Source organism: Ricinus communis, chromosome 8 (genome assembly GCF_019578655.1).
Source record: "Ricinus communis isolate WT05 ecotype wild-type chromosome 8, ASM1957865v1, whole genome shotgun sequence".
In the NCBI taxonomy this organism is placed as follows: Eukaryota; Viridiplantae; Streptophyta; class Magnoliopsida; order Malpighiales; family Euphorbiaceae; genus Ricinus; species Ricinus communis.
The window spans coordinates 16,750,081-16,769,399 of record NC_063263.1 but is presented as its reverse complement, the minus strand read 5'-3'; the positions used below and the strand labels follow the sequence as shown (position 1 = coordinate 16,769,399).

Genomic DNA, 19,319 nt, shown 5'->3' with positions numbered 1-19,319 from the left:
TCAAGGCATTCGAGAGGAATTAAGAGGCCCAATTCACATGGTAACTATTTGCCTGAAAACGCACCTATTATAAACATAGTTCTGATGTTGAGGAGAAATTTCAAATGTTTCTTATCTGTACAAAGACTTAATCTGGGGTGGCAGCTGTAAAGATATGAAATGCATTTACTTTGAACTGCTTTTATGGAGGCTTCAACAGTAACTAAAACCTCAGGCAATACCAAAATGTCCTTGGCCTTGCAGACCACATTAAGGCACAAGAAATAGCAACAATTCTGCGCAGTTCTAAATTTCTCATAATATTACTGTCTTGGACAAACCATTTAACTCTAAAGAACAAGAAAATGAACTGTGAGATAAATTCATCTTCAACGTCAAAACCAACATCACAGGAAAAGCTGCTTTAATCATACAGCATGGGGGTTTTGCAATAGCAAAACCAATGGTGAAAGCATATTCTAATTTGGCTATACGAGTGAGCAGATATTCAAGAAAATCAGTAATCAAATTGCACATTGTGATTTTCATATCCAATCCAGAACTTGATTCACTTCCCAACAGCAAAAGAAATCATGAAGTGACAAATAAAAAAACCTTCTCAAGGCGAACTAACAATATCAGCAGCTACTTTCACCTGGCAGGGGAACAGGGATAAGCAGAATCTGTTTTTGGTACTGGTCAGATTATGATACAGGTTGCCAACTCCTCACCCAATCTGTTAAAGTAGCAACATTTCTAGTAATGTCCTCAACAGAATCACTCCTTAACGCCATTACAATATCTTCGGCGTAATTTTCTTTTGCCTCCTCTAACAAAACTTGGAAGATTTCACATTCAATATTGTTCGTTATCTTGTTCTGGGAGTATCCTCTACAACACACAAACAATATCTTCCCATAAGATAACAAATCAAACAAGAAACTAACACATGCTTGGTGAAACATAATGAAATAAATGTAATAATACAATGATGCATAAAGTAGAGAATATCAATTACCGCTTGCTTAAGCGATCAAACAAGATAGAATTCTCAGTTTGAAGCACTACCACACGGTCAAACCATCGTTCTGGAAAAAAATCACAGCCATGATAGTCAACTATGTTTCCACCTTCTTCCATTATATCTTCAAGCTCATCACAAACCTATGCAAAATCCAATCATTTTCAACACCACCAAACTTCAAAACAGAATCCCCAAATAATATCTATTGGTTCAAAAATTAGGGTTTTAAATTGAATTGAAGTAATAATTCCTTTAAAATCCATCTGTTTTACACTTTCACTATATTAAATATATCACCCAATTCAAAATAGCTCTACTTCTATGGAAAAGAAGAAAAGCCCTCATAAGTAAGATAGAAATCTATTGGTTTATTAAATTAGGGTTTAAGCTAAAAAAAGAAATTAAATCACTAATCATAACAAAATTAAAAATGGGAATTATGATAAGAAATTGACGGGTACCAGGTCTTCGTTGATGATGTGGCAATCGAATTGATCGTCCCAACCGTCGTGCAAGTTCTTTTCTTTGACCAAATCTCCGATATTTATATGGCGAAATTGGGTCGCCTCTGCCAGAGCAGAAGACGTCGTCGTTTTGCCTGTTCCAGGGGTTCCTGTTATTAGTAAATTTGGCTTCCTTCTCTTGTTGTTATCTTGCGCCATGGTCACCGTTGTAGAACCCTAAAGTTAGTAGCTTTCAGTTAATTTAATTGCTTATTGCTAGGGTTTTAGATTTGGGAAATTTTGCGAGTTTATGTTAGAGCTGAGAGGATATATTCCCTGCAGTGAAGTGTACATGCTACATAAAAATTTTCCAGTTATAAATTGCCATGTTAGACTTTAATTGCTTGGCTTTTATTCTCGTTGCTATAACATAATTGGAATAAGGGCCAGTTTAGCACCTGAACTTTGTGTGAAAGGTCAATTTGGCCCTCTTGAACTCTTAGTCCAAAGTAGCCCCCGACTTTACACAAATGGGTCTATTTAGTCCTTCTTTGAGTAGCTCCTCAAGAGTGGCATATATATTTAAGCTCAAGTGGGTGGAGTCCTTTTTGTAAAATAAAAATAAGAATATATCTTATTATTTGTACTTTAGAAACATAACTATCCAAAATTATCAACAAATTTCTATTTCTATTTCTGATTTTATTTTTATTTCTTAATAAGACCTTGAACGCATCATTTTAAATGCAGAGATAACTCCTTATTCTTCATTCTATCAATAACTTCCTTTATAACCTCACCTCTTTTAAACTACGGTATCATCTCGAGCACTATTCATCACTTCTTCCTTTACCAATAAAACCTTAAAGCGTCTAACTTAGAAAATAACATACCATCTTTTGCTATAATTTGAGGGAGAGAGATTTTTTTTTTTGTAATTATTGAAAATCTGTTATAAAATAAGTTGCATAGGCAGAATGAAACTTTAGGGCTTTATTGCATCCATAGGAAGTAGGATGTTTGTTTGCAAATGACCATTGGTTTCGAGGGAGGTAAAAAGATGTTAGTTTGTTGGTGATTCATGATGGTCGTTATTTTGGTTGTGGTGATAATAAGAGAAATAGTAGAGGAAGATGAAAATTGAGTGGAGAAGGAAGAGAGAGTATGATCTTGAAGAACTTTAAATGAGTTCTATTCATGGTGTGTTTTCTAACTCTCTTTTTTCTAAAATATTTTGTTTTTTTTTTTAGAAACTCCAAAAATTAAAATTAGATGGAAGAGTTTTAAGTTAAATTAAAATTGTAATTTTTATATTTAAAGCCGAATCAAAAGATCTTAAATCTTAAGAATTAAGGTCTTCTAAAATAAATTTAAAAATTTTATTATAGACTTCAAAAATAAATAAAATATAAACAATAGTGATTATAATAAAATATTAATTTTTCTTAGTGTATGTCAATTGAGGAGCTGCCCAAAAAGCTGAATAAACTCATTTATCTAAGGTCAAGGGCTAATTTTAAATATGAAAAAATCAGAAAGGCCAAATTGGCATTTCACACATATTCAAGGGCTAACATGGTCTTTATTCCAACGAAATTTATAGGAATATTTTTATTGGATTGTCAAAGTGCTAAAGTTTTTAATTGCTAGAGTTTATCTCATGAAGTTGCAAGCCTTGTTCAATTTATCCCAAATTGAAAGTCATGGTCAAATTACTCAATACATTTGATAATTTAGGCAATTCACCACTTACTCAAACCTTAACAACGCGTGTGTAATCCTCGCGCTCATAAAAAATTTAAATAAACAATTTTACAATAATGAAAAGAAATATCAATTATTTTTCCTATCTCTATTTCTCTCTCCACTGTCTTATTCTTCCCCAAGGTCTTTCAAAAACTTAAACTGCAAATTCTCTCACTAAATTTCATTCTTCTTCATAGAATATTCAAGAAATTTATCTGAGAATGCTCCTTTCTTGCTTTTGAGCTGCTTATAGCCTTCATGTAATCCGACAACCTACCACTTATTCAGCATAAGTTGCTTTTGTGGACTTGTTATAGTGGTTGAGGTAATAAAAGGCGGCGACTTTCCATGCTCAAATATGCTCTAAATATCTCAAAGTTTGATTGATTTTGACCATTTTATTTTCTTTTCATATCTGGTCCTTTGTTCTTGCCATCCTATAATGTCGCCATCATTGTTGCCATTACGCAGTAGTCGTTGCCGTCGCCATCTCAGCTCAACATCCATAGCTATCGAACAGTGAGAATAAGAACGACGAGAGGGTATTGCAGCAACAATTTTTTCATGATGAAATCCATTTTTCTAACATTCTTTTTATTCATTATGGCAACATTTTTTTATTAAAGAATAAAAAAAAGTAAAATCAAAATTATATTTCTTCTATTTTTTTAATAAAATTCACTTTGCTAGAAATGTGTGTGAAATGCACTTGCTTAAACTTGGAGTAAAATGACCATTTTATGAAATGTGTGGGGTAATTGGACCATGATTTTCAATTTGAAGTTAATTGGACCTAGTTAATAAGTTGAAGGAGCAATTTGCCACTTTAGCCATTTATCTTTTTAATAGTCACCTAAATTATTGAATTTATTGAAGTATATAATATTATATATAATAATTTATTTTATATTAAAAACAATTATTGAATTCTAAAATAATAGAAGTTTTTCTAAGATTAGACAAAATTAACGACTTGTTTGTTTTAAATTATTATAATTTTTTACATAGAAATTTAAAACATTAAAAAATCATTAAATATTTTTAAATTATTATTTATAATCCAAATAATAATATTTCACTTTAATTGGGTACCTTCCGCTCTTATTAATATTAAAACCGTTTTTTCTTCAGATGGAGAAAAAATGTATAATACTAATCACATATTAATATATATGATGATTTGATTTACTAGTTGGAGAATTTCTTGTAGTAATTCATACATTTCCATTCCTTAATATATGAAACCTTAATTTATAATTAGCTAATGATCAAGTTCAATGCTAGCATAAACATACATATAACTGTTAAATATGTTAAACTACTAATGAATTAATCAAGATTTTGTCCATATATAATATTTCATCCCTTCATTATATGAACTTTAATTCATTTGGCATATTCATCACCACCATTTATCTGAGTAGTTATTTAAAAGTAGAACTAAAAGAGAAAAAAAAGACAATGTTAAACAAATAGTGTTATTAATTAGCAATTCAATTTACAGTTTGTTAATTAATGAGCAACTCAATTTTACAACAATGAATCATGAACTATTACAACAAATATTCTTACATGAATAGGACATAATCCTGGAAAATCTTGGAATAAATATACTCTAACCGGCTGCCACATGCTACAAAGAAGCTTGTGTAAAAATATGAAGCTTCTTTGCAAGGACTTGCATATCTAGGTGTAACAAACAATTATTATTGAGGGAGGCTGAGTCGAACAACCTGAAAGAATGAAGTTTAAGATTTTCTTCTAGCTTGGACTACTATTAGCGCTGCTGCTCTTTACAGGGTTTGATGTGCCAGAAATGGTGTTTGTAGGGCACATTGAAGCAAACTGACAAAACCGGCATTTCCATCGCTCTTCCTCTGGAGTGAAACTGGCTTCTCGTTCACCAAACCAGAATTCAAGACAATCATGAATTTGACTCTCGAGCCAATCAGGATCATATGCAAATTGATCTTCGCCAAGCACAGAGTTGTCTTTTTGTAATTCATATCTGTTCAAAAGCATCCAGATTGATGATGTGATACAGCTAGTGAATATATGGTTTCCAAGCTACTTTTTCTTTTTCTTTAGTGCCATACACCATGTCCATTCACATCAAGGGAATATAAATCTTTCGCCATAAACGAAATGCAGGAGAAAACAATATGAGGAAAATAGAAGCTGCAAAGTGTTCACCTTAGTATCATCTCATTGTCTGCAGGGAGGAGCATTTTGCATGTATTTCTGTAGTATCCAACTATCTCATCAAGGGTCTGCACAGCAAGATGAAGGTTTAAACAACTAGAACAGAAAGGTTTACAAGTTACTAATTATTAAAATTATTTAAAAGACCTTCCACTTGTATTGTCAAATGTCAACCCCCTACAATCTCCATTAGTTTATGCCATGTAGTTCATTTGACAACTCTTGAAATGAATTATTATAAATCAACCAAAACTAATACAGAGTAATAATATGCTCTGATTTTCAAGAGAAAATGCCTAGATTGCAAGAAATGGCTTGTTATCTTTCATTAAGATGGAACTCAGATTCATGTGAAAATGTTGAGGGGGAACATACAGTATAAAACCCTGATTTTGCAGATTGAATATGACAACCAATTCAATCAAAAAGAACAAATATTTACCTTTGCTGAGATACCTGCTTTAGCTGTATTCTCTCTGATTTCTTTAGACAAGATATAATGTGGGTTCAAGGAAAAGAAATCAAAAAACTCTTTAGAGGGAAATTTATCAGCAACTAAATTATCCCACAAATGCTTATAACACATCAATTGTAGCCTGCCAAAATCAATATACCCATCATTATTCTTCAGTAACGCTTCTTATTATTGTATGTAACCAGAACATGAGTACATGAAGCTCGAAACTAGTTAAAGCACCAACTGAAAAAGTAAAAGAAACCACAATATGGATACCTTCCATTTCTCCTTTGTGGTTCGGCAGGAAGGGTGTCTCGAGCACGAGTTTTTGTGTCCACTAGTATTGGGTTTCCATTTTTCCCCTCAAGCATTCGGATCTCATCAACTATCCCCACCACCCATACTCCTTCTAAAAAGCCCACACTGAAGTCAAAAGCGAAAGCAATTTATTAGCATCATAAACAATAACCAACTGCTCCAAAATGAATAAGAGAGAAAACAGTTGATGCTGAACCAAAACTGATATATTTGGTTCCTATTAGCGACTGTACATATTAAAGTTTAATATCATGAACCACATGGACACTTCGCTTCAACATTTGATTTATAGGATATTTACAAGTTCATCAAGATCCCCATTTCCAATAATACATTATCAGCAAAACACACAGTTTTAAAGAAAATTACCCAATCAAAGGACACTAAGAGGATCCTATGTGTCAATATGAGACACAAGGAATCAGAAATGATTTACTGAAAAACAATTCATTTATCAAATTAGTTCCTGGTCACTGAAAAGAAAACTTACAGTGGAAGCTCACGTGTTAGCCCTTCAAACAATAATTGATTTGCACCAGTGATGAAATTTAAAAACTTCAAAGCCCATGCATCTTCAACTGATTCAATACTAACTTTAACTTTTTTCACAACCTGCACACAGGTAAAGCCAGGATCAGATGAACATACGCAGTGCACACTGAAGGTAATCAACTAAAAACAAAGTGATCGATTTGTTGGCTAGCAGCCCCAAATATAAAACTATGAGGCTACAATAACAGACCCTGTGCCATAAAATGCTTAAGCTTTTGGATAGGTATAAAAGCCTTAATGGTGGAGATTTCCATTTTCCATAACATAAAACAATATCACAAAATATACAATAATGAGTAGATATATACAATAACTAGATTACTTAGACAATGGAAAGATGATCAATTTTTAATAGCCAAAGGAACTATTACATACAGGAGAAATATGCACACAGCCAATTCGCAAGGTAAAATTTTTAAAATATACCTCTTTTTCCAGCTTTACATGGCGATCACGGCCTGCTTTCATAGCTTTGCTCATTTTTCTTTTTCCGAAGAGAAGAACAAACTCCATTTGTTTCTCGCACCATTCCTAAAGTCAACGCAATACAAGAGAATCATTTAGTTCAAGTCCCATCAGTGATCAGATGCAAAAACAACAACCTTAAAATCAAATATCAAGACAAAACATCAAAATTCAAAACATCCCAGGAAACCTTAAAAGACTAAACCAAAGCATTAACCCACAACAAAGTTTCAATATAAGAACCCATAAATTTTCAAAAACAAACCAACCCCATTTCAAGAAAACCCAAAACAAACTAAAAAACACCAATTACCGTAGAAGTGATATCGGTAACAGATAAGCCAGTTCTCTTTCTAAACTTATAAAGAAAGGACTGATCAGCTACTCTATTCTTCTTCAACTGGGTACTCTTGAAATCACCCAAATCTTCAATATCAGATCCAATAAGCCTCTTCTTGGAAAAAGAAGTAATTGTTTGAATTGACCTGACACTATTTTGAAACAAAGAAGAACGAGAAGGAGAGCAAATTGCAGGTATTGAAGAGGAAGAGAAACAGGGACGAGTTGCTGCTAAAGCTGCTTCAATAAAACCCATTTCTTCTTCGCTCACGATCTCAATTGGGATATTCGAGATACTATTACCACTACTCATAGTTGCTGTGGTAACATTGTTGCCGAGTTTTGAGGGGGACTCAGTCATTTTTCTTTTTGAGTGGAGAAGTGACCGTTAAGATCGGAGAGACATGTTCTTGCAAGTTATTTGTAAGCAATTTAGAATTTAAAAGAATGAAGCAAATGGAAATTGTTGGGATTGTTTAGTGTGTTTTGCACTCAGACCCGATCGTTAGGTGTCTTCTTTTTGTCGTTGAATGGTTTCTATTTTGTATTCAGATTTAACAAATTAATAAGGCTAGTTTGGTATTTTTTTGTTTTTTATTTTTTATTTATAAAAACTAAAAGCTTAATGCTTTTTAGTTATTGTTTTTTTATGATAGTTTATTTATTTATTTTTACATTCGAATGTAATAAGAGAAAGAAGAATTAAAAAAAATATAGAGAGAAAAAGATAAAAAAAGAAAAAAGAAAAATATGAAAAAGAAAAATATATTAATATTGTATTGAAAGTTTAAATACTTTCTAAAAAATTTAAAAAATATATTTTATTTTTATATTTAAAAAATAATTAAATAATATAAAACACAACAATAACAAACAACCCCTAAATATATCTTATTTATGATATAATTATATAATTTATCACTCATTTAATAATTAAATGTAATATATATTAAATAAATTAACTTTCTTATGGTTCTATAAATATTCTATAATAGAGAAAAATTTACATAGTCAAGCTCAATAAAAATTATTACGAATTAGTCTCTTTCTTTTCTGTTTAAAATGACCAAAAGTAAATTAATATTTTTTAGTATTTGTGGATTATGAAGAATATTTTTTGGAAGCCCTAAAATTAAATATTATGTCTGGCCGAGCGATTGGATGCCAGAAATTAGCAATTCGATCTCGGCTACTTTTAACCGTTTGGCCAAATATTTTTGAAATGAAATATTCAATTATTAATTTATTCGAATACAATAATAACTTGTTAATATTTTAATATTATCTTTTTAATATAACTATGCTCATTGATTTTTGTAGTTCCTGTATTTAAATTTAAGTAATAAATATTACGCATGTAATTTAAGTATTCTCATATTAGATAAGTAGGTTAGACCGACAAATGTAAAAAGTATTATCAATAAATTATTATATAAATATTTAATTATTTTTCATAATTTTATGAAATTGTAAAAATATAAAACTGTTTTATTTTTTCAAATGTTTAGAGTAATATTTTAAGGTGAAAATAAAAATATTTTAGTGACGTAACCATATGTAAAACTTCTCTATAGTTAAATATTTAGAACTAAATAAAATTTATAATTATGAGGAAATTATAACTTAAAGGAGGTTTGAGTTCTAAATTACTTTTTTTTTATTTAATACTTAATGTTGTTGGTAAAATGATAGAAAGTAAAGATAAAATACGTAAATATCTTGTCATATTATATAAATAAAATTGATGAGATAAAATAATATTACAGTAAGACAAATCATAACATAATATATATTTTTTAAAGTTATATATATAAATATTACTATATAGAAGAATATTTTCTTAAGGTGGGATTTAAAATAATTTATAATTTATTATAATAAATAATTTATTACTTTTATAACTTACCCAAATTAAAACTTAAATTTCTAGATAATGTATAGAGGTTATTTTTATAAAAAGTATCACCATAGATAAGTTTTACCGTATATGTGGCTCTTTTGTTTCCAAGTGTAAAAGAGATTGGTTTCTTCAATGATTAGTGAGCTATCTTTTATCACAATCATGTAATGTGTTTTGGCTTTGTCCACTCATCTTCACAACTAAAGCCTTAGAAAAGTTCTAAAGATTAATGACCGGATAAAAAGGAAAAAAAAAAAAGAAGAAATAAAAGCAAATGCAAATGTGTGAATACAACATCACATAAAAGGTTTTTCTAAAAAATATTATATAAATGAAATGAGATAAATGTATTTACCGTTGTTTTAATTTATTTTCGAATAATCTATTTATTTATATATTATATTTATGCATGTACAAGAATTTTTTATTTTCCTTTATGTTTGAAGGAAGTTGTCCGTAATTTTATATCATATTATACTAAACTAAGAGACATCCATACTATATTTGTATTATATTATTATTTAAGTCTAAGTTTAGAAAAAAAAAAAATTTACCCCATTAGACTTAATTGGATCTAAAAAATCTTATTTTTTTGAATATGAAAAAATAAAGAAATCATGGCAATTGTCGGAAATACACTAAGAGCATAGAAAGAAAAGATGTAGCATTTGCTTCTATATATTACTTGTTGAATTTTAAAAGATTAAATACTTGAATATTTGAGTTTTTAAATTATTTTAATATTTTAATTTTTAATATAATTTAATGATATTCTAATTTATTTTTTATATTATTTAAATATTTATTAACATAACTTTATTTAATATATTTGTATATTTTATATATAAATATTTAAATATATATAAAATTTAAATGTCTGATATATTAAATTGAAAATTAAAAATATTTAATATCGGCTCAAGACATAGACCACTGAGGCCTATGCCTAGGACCCAAAAAATAGGGCCTAAAAATTTTAGGAGTCTCAAGTATTATTCTAACATAAATACATACATATACACACACATATATATATATATATATATATATATATATATATATATAACTATTAATTTTATAGAATTTGATTAAAATTTTAACCAATTTTAATTTATAAAGTAATAATTAGCATTAGTAATTTGTTTGGTAATTTAGATAAGTATCTTAAATCGAAAAAAATAAGTGTTTACTATATTTTGTATCAAAGATTTAATTAATGATTTTCATCTCATAAGGCAAGAAAAATAATTTTTATAATATATTTATATTATAAAAGTTAGAAATTAAATTTTAATAGGACTACAAAAAGTATTGAGCCGACCCTAGAGATATTTAAGAGGTTGATAAAAATAGAATGCACCTATTAAACTAAATTAATAATTAAGATATTAAATTGATTAAATAATTAAAATTTTGAATTTTTAAATATGTATCATAAATTTCTTAAAAATAGTGTTTTATGAGTGTTCAAAATCCAAGATTAAAAAACTCTATTTTTAAAAAATAAGAGTGAAAATAGTTGAAAGACAACTTTGTTGCAGTTTTAATAGTTTGCCTTTTAGTTTATTTAAAGATAGAGATAGGGCATAAATAACCTAACAGAAAATAATGGAGCTTTGAATGAATATTGTTGTTGTTTTTTTCTTTTTATATAGAATCATAAGATTTCAGGGTATTTGGATTAAGAGAATTAAAGATTTAATGAAATTTAAAAGTTATGGTGTATTTAAAAATAATTTAAAAAGACTTTTTATAAGTCATGAGATATTTAATACTGACTTTAATTTTAAGAAATCTATCGAAATTAAGGGGTATATAATTACGGTTTTTGTAAAGTTTATAAAAGTAAGTTACTATTTAAAAAGTCATTGACTTTTATAGATATAGATTTTTATATATTTTGAATGATTTTTTATACATTGTTATAAATAAAAATTTTCAAGAATTCTCCTTTATATCTCCTCAAGATTTCAATAGACTTTTCTTTTTTGAAAACTCATCTTTCTTCTCGAATTTTCATACATGATTGTTTTTATTCCTCTTCACTATATTTTTTGTCTTTAAGAAAAATAAGAATAATATATTCAATTAAGACTTTTGAAGACTTTGATGGTACTTAAAAGTCAAGATGTATTTAATAATAATTTTAAAAGACTATGTATAAGTCATGGGAGTACTCAATATTAACTTTTAAATACTTTTGAAAAGTTTATAAAAATTAAGAAGTATTCAATTACAACTTTTGTAAAGTCTATAAAAGCTTATATTAAAAAAGTTATGAACTTTTATATACTTTTAATGACTTTTTATGCATTATAATGAATACAAACTCTCAAAAGTTCTTTTTCAATTTTCTTTAAGATTTCAATACAATTTTTTTTTAAAAAACTCAATTTTTTTCTTCTCAAATTCTCATTCATTATCTTTTTCATTTTTCTTCACTATATTCTCCAACTTAAAAATATAAGAAATTGGATGAAACTCATGCACTAAATATTATTTACTAATAATATTTTCTTATACTTATAAATACAAAAATAATTAATTAAATTTTTTAATTTAATTCTAAAAGGAGCCCTCGTAAAAATATGAATTTTAATGAAGCATTTAGTGAATCGTTTTAAGTAAACAACTCCACCATATACATACTTCTAGATTTTATTAGGAAGATTATTTGGATAGTTGTTTATATTGGTAAGCTTGATTATTGTCAGTTTAGGTATTTATCAAATAATTGGTGAGCATGTTTTTGTTGGTTTAAATATTTATCACATAGATAATAAAGAAAATATAGCTAGTATGACATGAATTTGGTGGTTTAACTCAAGATAAGCGTGATTTTATTGATTTAAAGATTTATCACATAGATAATAAACAAAATATAGCTAGTATGACATGAATTTGGTGGTTTAACTCAAAATAAATTATGATATGATAATTTCTTTTAAAAAAATTATTATTTTCACAAAAGAGATTGTTCATATTGTAAGGTAAGAAATTTAAAAAGGATATGAATTTGACACAACAGTGAAATGAAGTCTGTTACTTGTGTATGGAGTTGCAAAAAATATTATATGGAATAAAATTGAAGTAAACACACAAAAAAGAAAAAAAATAACAATAAAAGCAAAATAATAAATTTTATTTTTTTAAATAATTGAATAATAGATGAATAATAGTTGTAAAAATCAATAGAAGTCTATTAATATCTATAAAAGTATTTTTAAGTAAAGTCTGTGAAAGTCATTCATAAAATAATGAACTCTTTAGAAGTCATTAAAAATTTATGAACTCTTTAAAAATAATTCAAGTCTTTAAAAATCTTAATTGAACATACCCTCCTAAACTTAAAGACTTTAATGAAATTTAAAATCATTGTGTATTCAATAATAACTTTAGAAAATTGTGTAGATATGAGGTATTCAATACTGAATTTTAAGAATTTAAAAAAAAATAATTAAAATTAGAGGTGTTGAATTACAATTTTTATAAAGTCTATAGAAGTAAGTTAGTATTCAAAAAGTCATTCACTTTTATAGATATGAGTCCTTATATACTTTTAATGACTTTTTATGCATTACTATAATCTCAAGAATTCTCTTTCGGTTCTCCTCAAATTTTCAATAGATTCTTTTTTAAAAAACTTATCTTTATTCTTCTCAAATTCTCTTGTATCATATTTTCATTCATCTTCACTATATTCTCCATCTTAAGAAAAATAAGATATTCAAATAGACTCAAAAGCTAAAAAATATTTACGAATAATATTTTTTGTACTCATAAATATAAAAAAAATATTAAAAGTTTTAAATTTAATTTTAATAGAGCCTTCATAAAAAAAAATATAAATTTTAAATGTAAAATCTAGTGATTTTTGAAGAATTGCTTTGAGCAAATAACCCACCATAGATTTCTAGATTTTATTAGGAAGATCATTTTGATAATTATTTCTATTGGTAAGCGTAATTATTATTCGTTGAGATATTTATCAAACAATTGGTAAATGTGATTGTTGTTGTTTAAATATTTATCAAATAAGTAATGAATAAAATATAACGAGTATAACATGAATTTTTTGGTTTAATTGGAGAAAAATTATGATATGATAATTTTTCAAAAAATTATTTTCTTCACAAAAAATAGTGTTCATTATGTGAGGTAGAAAATTAAAAATGGATATAGATTTAACACAATAACAAAATAAAACCTCTTATAGAGTTGCATATAACATTATGTGGAATAATATTTAAATAAATATAGAAAAGAAAAAAAATAGTAAAACTAGAATAATTAATTTAATTTTTTAAATAATTAAATAATAAATAATAATAGTATGTGAAAATCAATAAGGATCTATCAATGTCTATAAAACTTTTTTAATAAAATCTGTGAAAATTTTCTATAAAATCTGCAAAAGTCATTAAAAATTTATAATTTTTTTAAAAAGGTCTATAAAATTTTTAATTAAACACACCTTTCTTCATTTATTTAAAAATAGAAGTACGCTTAGTTTGATTAAAATAAATAAAATCAACAAATATAAAATAAATTTTTTGTTTGAACAATGAAAATCCAGGCTTCTGTTGTTTAACGGCGTTAATGAAATTCTTTTATTTCGTCAAGTCAACGATTAGTAGGCTCCTTTTTGTTGTTATTTTCAATCATATATTAACTCTTTAGCTCTCCATTAAATCTCACAAATATCTGTACAAGACATTTTAAAATCCATAAAAAATATACTAGCACAAATCTAATTCAAAAAGCAATTTCAAAAAAGAACAAATAAATTAAAAAAATTATTATTTATTAAGTCAAAGTAAACTAATTAAAAAATTAAAATAAAGTTCACTACTAATCTAAAAAATATTGGCATAACTCTTTAAATTTTAAATGTCTCACAAAACATCTATAATTATTTAAATTTAATTATATAAAATTATATATTTTATAAATTAAAAGCTTTTAACTTAATTAATTATATCGTAACATTATATATGTTTAAACCAAATTGATATTATAGTATATTCGTAATATATATCAAACATAAAAAAATTTAATTTTTCAGTTAACAAACCCTATAAATTATTATATCTATTTTTATTACACATTCTCGGATCTAATCCATTCCACGGTTTTTATTTGTTATAAAATTATTAGATAGACTCGATTTATTACATCATTTATATTTATAATTATAAATTAATTGTACAGTAACATATGATATTTTTAATTAGGAGTTGTAATTGCATTAGTTGGTTTTGTATACATATTTACAAATTCAAGATACTCAAAAAAGATTAATCAATCTTTGATTGGTATTGATAAATTTGTTTCATAACGCTTTACCTAGTTTACTGCTGCTTAACATTTATGAGACCTTTTAATTTTTAAAATAAAAAATAAATTAATATATATTCAATATTAAATTTACTAAAAGAATATTTTTAATTAATTTACTACATAAACAATATAAACTCGATAATAATTCAGTCCACATATATTATTAATATAATATGAATCAATTAAGAATGTTACATTTTCAGTGGTCATGTCAATAAAAATAGCATGAGAAAATAGTAAGTATTTTAAACTGAAATAAAAATAAAAATACTGATATAAGGAGAAATACTGGCATCAATTAGATATTAGATATAAAAATTTGGTACTAAAAAGCAATTCACCCAAGAAAAAAAATGTTAGGAGATAGTTTTAAGAAAATTTAAGTTAATTACAATAAAATAGACAATTATGAAAAAAAATTTAAAAGAAAAATGAATAAAAATTGTGTGATGATGCTATTATTTAAAAAATAATATTAATAAAACTAATAGAGTTAATTATAATGTTATTATCACAAGTACTAGTTTCAAGTATGTTGACATATTTTATTTTAATTTAGATTTTATAGAATAATTTTTAGTATATTTTTATTAAGTATATAGTTTATTAAGTTATACTTTCAGATTTTTAGATTTTTTTCTTACCTTTCAGAAATCGAAAACAATTTTTAATTTATAGACTAATATATAGCTTTTATAATTTGGAGAACTTCATTATTTAGAAGTTTTAGACGGTTGGGTTAGTAGTCTATCTCACCGACCTATCCCTTATTAACTTTGAAAATAAATAGGGTTATGGTTTTTATTGGAAAACTAAGAGAATAGTAATTTTTACTATATAAAAAGAAATATTTCCTTTTTAAAATAATTAATCAAAAATAAAAAGAGAAAAAAAGAAAGACTTAATCATGATCAACTTTGAAAGAATTATGTCAAAAGAAAACTTAAAGAAGAGAATTACAAATTGAAAATATATAACATAATAACAAAGTGAAGAAAAGGATAGATGCATGTAGTAATAGACTTTGTCTTAATACTGATCGGATATTTCTCACCAGAACTCTAAAATTTGTGTCCAGCTCGAGATTTGCCACCAAACCCACAAATTCTGCATGATGGACATGTGTCTCCCTTCGTTCTCTCCCCTCTTCCCTTCATAAATCCCATTCATCCCCACCTATCTTCCTACCCGAAAGAAGCAAACCATTTGATCAAAAAACCCATTGAAAAACGAAGCAGGAGAAGGCCAAACCATTATGGGAAATAGAGTTCCATTTCTGCTCTTACTTCTTGTTTTGTGCTATGGAGTCACCATGACAATGGGGCTTTATAGAGATGGTAGGAGTATGGAGGAGAAGGAGGAGGAGGCGACGGAGAGAAGAGAGGGAGAAGATTGGTTCTTGTTGCAGGATTCTAAGCATGTTGTGAAAACTGATGCTGGTGATATGAGAGTGGTGAAGAATTTTGGTGGCAGGATTTTGGAGAGGCCTATGCATATTGGGTTCATTACTATGGAGCCCAAGTCTCTTTTTATACCTCAGTATCTTGATTCCAACTTGATCATTTTCATCAGTAGGGGTACGCTTGTAGTTTTTATATATAATCTCTTTTCTGTTTAATAGTTGCATGTCGGTCATTCTGTCAAAATTGCAGTGATTTTTAGGGACTTCAGGAACAAGGCAGTCTTTCATATTTAAATAGTTAATGGGTGTAAATAGTGTAGGAAGTATGCAAGTTTGAATTATTAGTATCAAATGATCACTTGGAAGACTCAAAAGTTAATATAGGCATTTAGTTTAGTTGTGATTCTTTTAAGCAGTAAACACTAGTGATTGAATAGGCAGATAGGATACCACTAAGACACTATTAACCAAACATAATAAAGACTGTATCTGTGATTTTAGATAAAAGAAACTTGGATAAACTCATGATCCATACTAGTGGAGTCAGAGAAGGTTGGTCATTATGACAGAATATAAGAACTTACATTTTTATGATACTTCCGTCTAATGCTAGAATTATAATGGGTTTGGAACATGATTGATTGGGCTGCAGGAGAAGCAAAGATTGGACTGATATACAAAAGTGAGTTGGCTGAGAGGCGACTGAAGATGGGAGATATATATAGAATCCCAGCTGGTTCAGCCTTCTACTTGGTGAACACAGGTGAAGGACAGAGACTTCATGTGGTTTGCAGCATTGACCCATCTGAGGGCTTGGGATTGGGTGCTGTCCAGGTACCTTAACCTCTTCACTGAAAGGGATTTTGATATTTGTAGCTACTGAATCAGAAACTGCCATTTTTATGCCTGGAGACTCAAAATTTATTCATGGTTCAGTAAAGACCAGATAAGATTATTATATTAATATTGAGACTTGGAATCTTAGAGTCTTCTCTCTATCATAACTGCTGAATTTATTGTTTCTTTGTATTTGCAGTCTTTCTTCATTGGTGGAGGGACGTATCCGACATCTATTCTTGCTGGTTTTGAGCCAGAAACACTTGCAACAGCCTTTAATGTAAGATTCTGAAAAAAGAAAAGACTCAAGTCTTTGTTACTATAAATTTTTAGTTTGTTTCAGCTGACTCACTGATTGTCCGTTTCAGATAACAATGGAAGAAGTAAGGGAGCTCACGAGCAGGCAAAGTGATGGTCCAATCATATATCTAGAGGACTCCCGAGCACCAAGGATATGGACAAAATATTTTCAAATGAAGGAGAAAGAGAGGCTGAAGCATATGAAGAGAATGATGGATTTCCAAAATGAACCCATGGAAGAAGAAGAGAGAACATCATGGGCATGGGGGAGACTATTGAATTATGTATTGGGACAGGAAAATGAGAAGAAAAGGCACGACAGAAAAGGTAAATCCCCTGATTCTTACAACATCTACAAGAAATCCCCAGACTTCAGAAACAATTATGGATCTAGTATTGCCATTGATGAAGCTGAATATGATCCTCTCAAAAACTCTGGCATTGGAGTATATTATGTCAACCTCACCGCGGTACTGTTCTTTCTTTGATTACCATTCATTCATATATTATAAGTATCTGAAGAAGTTCTTGGTGACCTCATTACTCACGTTCTTTCCTCCTGTCGTTATCATTCCAGGGATCGATGATGGCACCGCATATGAACCCAACAGCAACAGAATATGGAATTGTTTTGAGGGGAAGTGGAGTGATAGAGATTGTGTATCCAAACGGAACACAAGCAATGAAAGCTAAAGTAGCAGAAGGTGATGTGTTCTGGGTACCAAGATACTTTCCATTTTGTCAAATCGCATCAAGAACAGGTCCGTTTGAGTTCTTTGGATTCACAACCTCAGCTCGCAAGAACAGGCCACAGTTCTTGGCTGGTGCAAGCTCAGTCCTTACCACATTGAGAGGCCCTGAGCTTGCAGCTGCATTTGGAATGTCCAAGGAAAGGGTTGAAAGCTTCATTAATGCGCAGCGTGAGGCTGTTATATTACCTTCAGCATCCGCAGCTCCACCGGATGAGATGGAGAAGAAGGTTGGCTTGGACAGGGTGCCAAGGGAAATGATGAAAAACTTGTATGATCTTAGGTTTTGATTAGACAATGTGTAGTGTGAAGAAACAATGTGTTAGCAAATTAATTGTTTTTTTTTTTTTTTTTTTTCCTTTCTTTGCTTTTCTTTCGGAGTTTGTTAAATGAGTTTCTCGAGTTGTGAATAAAATCAACTTCGCTTTTTTATTGTATGTTCAATTTCTTTTTGAGTCCCTCTGCTGATTGCACTTGTTGGCATTTTTCATGTCAATCTGAGATGGTCTGTGAATGATTTAACTAGTTGCTGGTTAGATTGAAGAGCAACTGCATAAGCTTGCCTGGAAATGCCTTGTTTCAGTCTCAGTAAGATGCATAATTGCGTTGTTTAATTCCTGAATTTCTTTTCTGAAAGGGGAAGTAGCTACTAGGTTTGAACTCCTGCTCATGTCATTACAAGACAAGACAGGACAATCATATATGAAGACCAGAATCAAAATTCTTATTTATACTTGGTGCAAGTGCAAGTTTGTTAGGGTTAGTTTTGAATAAATTAAAATAAAATCTAGTCCCTTAGTCCTTTCAAATTTCCAAAGTGCTAAGATTCATAATATACAAAAGTCTTTCGTCATGTATTGTTAAATTTCTTTTATTTTATATACTAAAATAAATAAATATAAAAAATATATATACTTATTAATTTTAATTTTTTATTTATTTTATTACACTAATAAGTTCTAATATATTTATACAATATTTATTTTTAATAAATACGATTGTTAGAGTTTTTACTATTTATTTTTTTGATATTACATATATGTAGATTAAATGTTTTTATTTATTATATTAGACTAATAAATTTTTCAACCACAAATTTCTTTTAACTATTTTTAGGATTCAAATGTAAATTCTTATTTTTTTACTATTTTATTAACTTTATATATATATATATATATATAAAAGTACGTGTGGATATAAACATATATATTATTAAAAATAATAAGATTTATATTAATATGGAGTACCTTCACTAATTATTACACT

General features: G+C 28.1%; 3 protein-coding genes across 3 annotated transcripts; 1 reads left to right on the top strand and 2 right to left on the bottom strand.

The window, feature by feature from the left end:
* Positions 1-322: 322 nt before the first annotated feature.
* Positions 323-1,830, bottom strand: LOC8286009 (adenylate kinase isoenzyme 6 homolog). The gene is made up of 3 exons (XM_015723663.3): positions 1,465-1,830; positions 998-1,143; positions 323-870 (listed from the first exon to the last, which is right to left on the bottom strand). The coding sequence occupies exons 1-3, from the start codon at positions 1,663-1,665 to the stop codon at positions 684-686; spliced, it is 534 nt and encodes a 177-aa protein (XP_015579149.1). The 5' UTR covers positions 1,666-1,830; the 3' UTR covers positions 323-683.
* A 2,816-nt stretch (positions 1,831-4,646) lies between these two features.
* LOC8286010 (exonuclease V, chloroplastic) lies at positions 4,647-8,201 on the bottom strand. Its single transcript, XM_002526306.4, has 7 exons — positions 7,500-8,201; positions 7,148-7,252; positions 6,660-6,781; positions 6,128-6,274; positions 5,837-5,990; positions 5,386-5,462; positions 4,647-5,200 (listed from the first exon to the last, which is right to left on the bottom strand). Exons 1-7 carry the CDS (start codon positions 7,884-7,886, stop codon positions 4,954-4,956), a joined length of 1,239 nt encoding a protein of 412 aa, XP_002526352.1. The 5' UTR covers positions 7,887-8,201; the 3' UTR covers positions 4,647-4,953.
* A 7,727-nt stretch (positions 8,202-15,928) lies between these two features.
* On the top strand, positions 15,929-18,490 carry LOC8286011 (vicilin-like seed storage protein At2g28490). The gene is made up of 5 exons (XM_015723670.2): positions 15,929-16,342; positions 16,820-17,001; positions 17,204-17,284; positions 17,373-17,774; positions 17,882-18,490. Exons 1-5 carry the CDS (start codon positions 16,021-16,023, stop codon positions 18,341-18,343), a joined length of 1,449 nt encoding a protein of 482 aa, XP_015579156.2. The 5' UTR covers positions 15,929-16,020; the 3' UTR covers positions 18,344-18,490.
* The last annotated feature ends 829 nt before the right edge of the window (positions 18,491-19,319 follow it).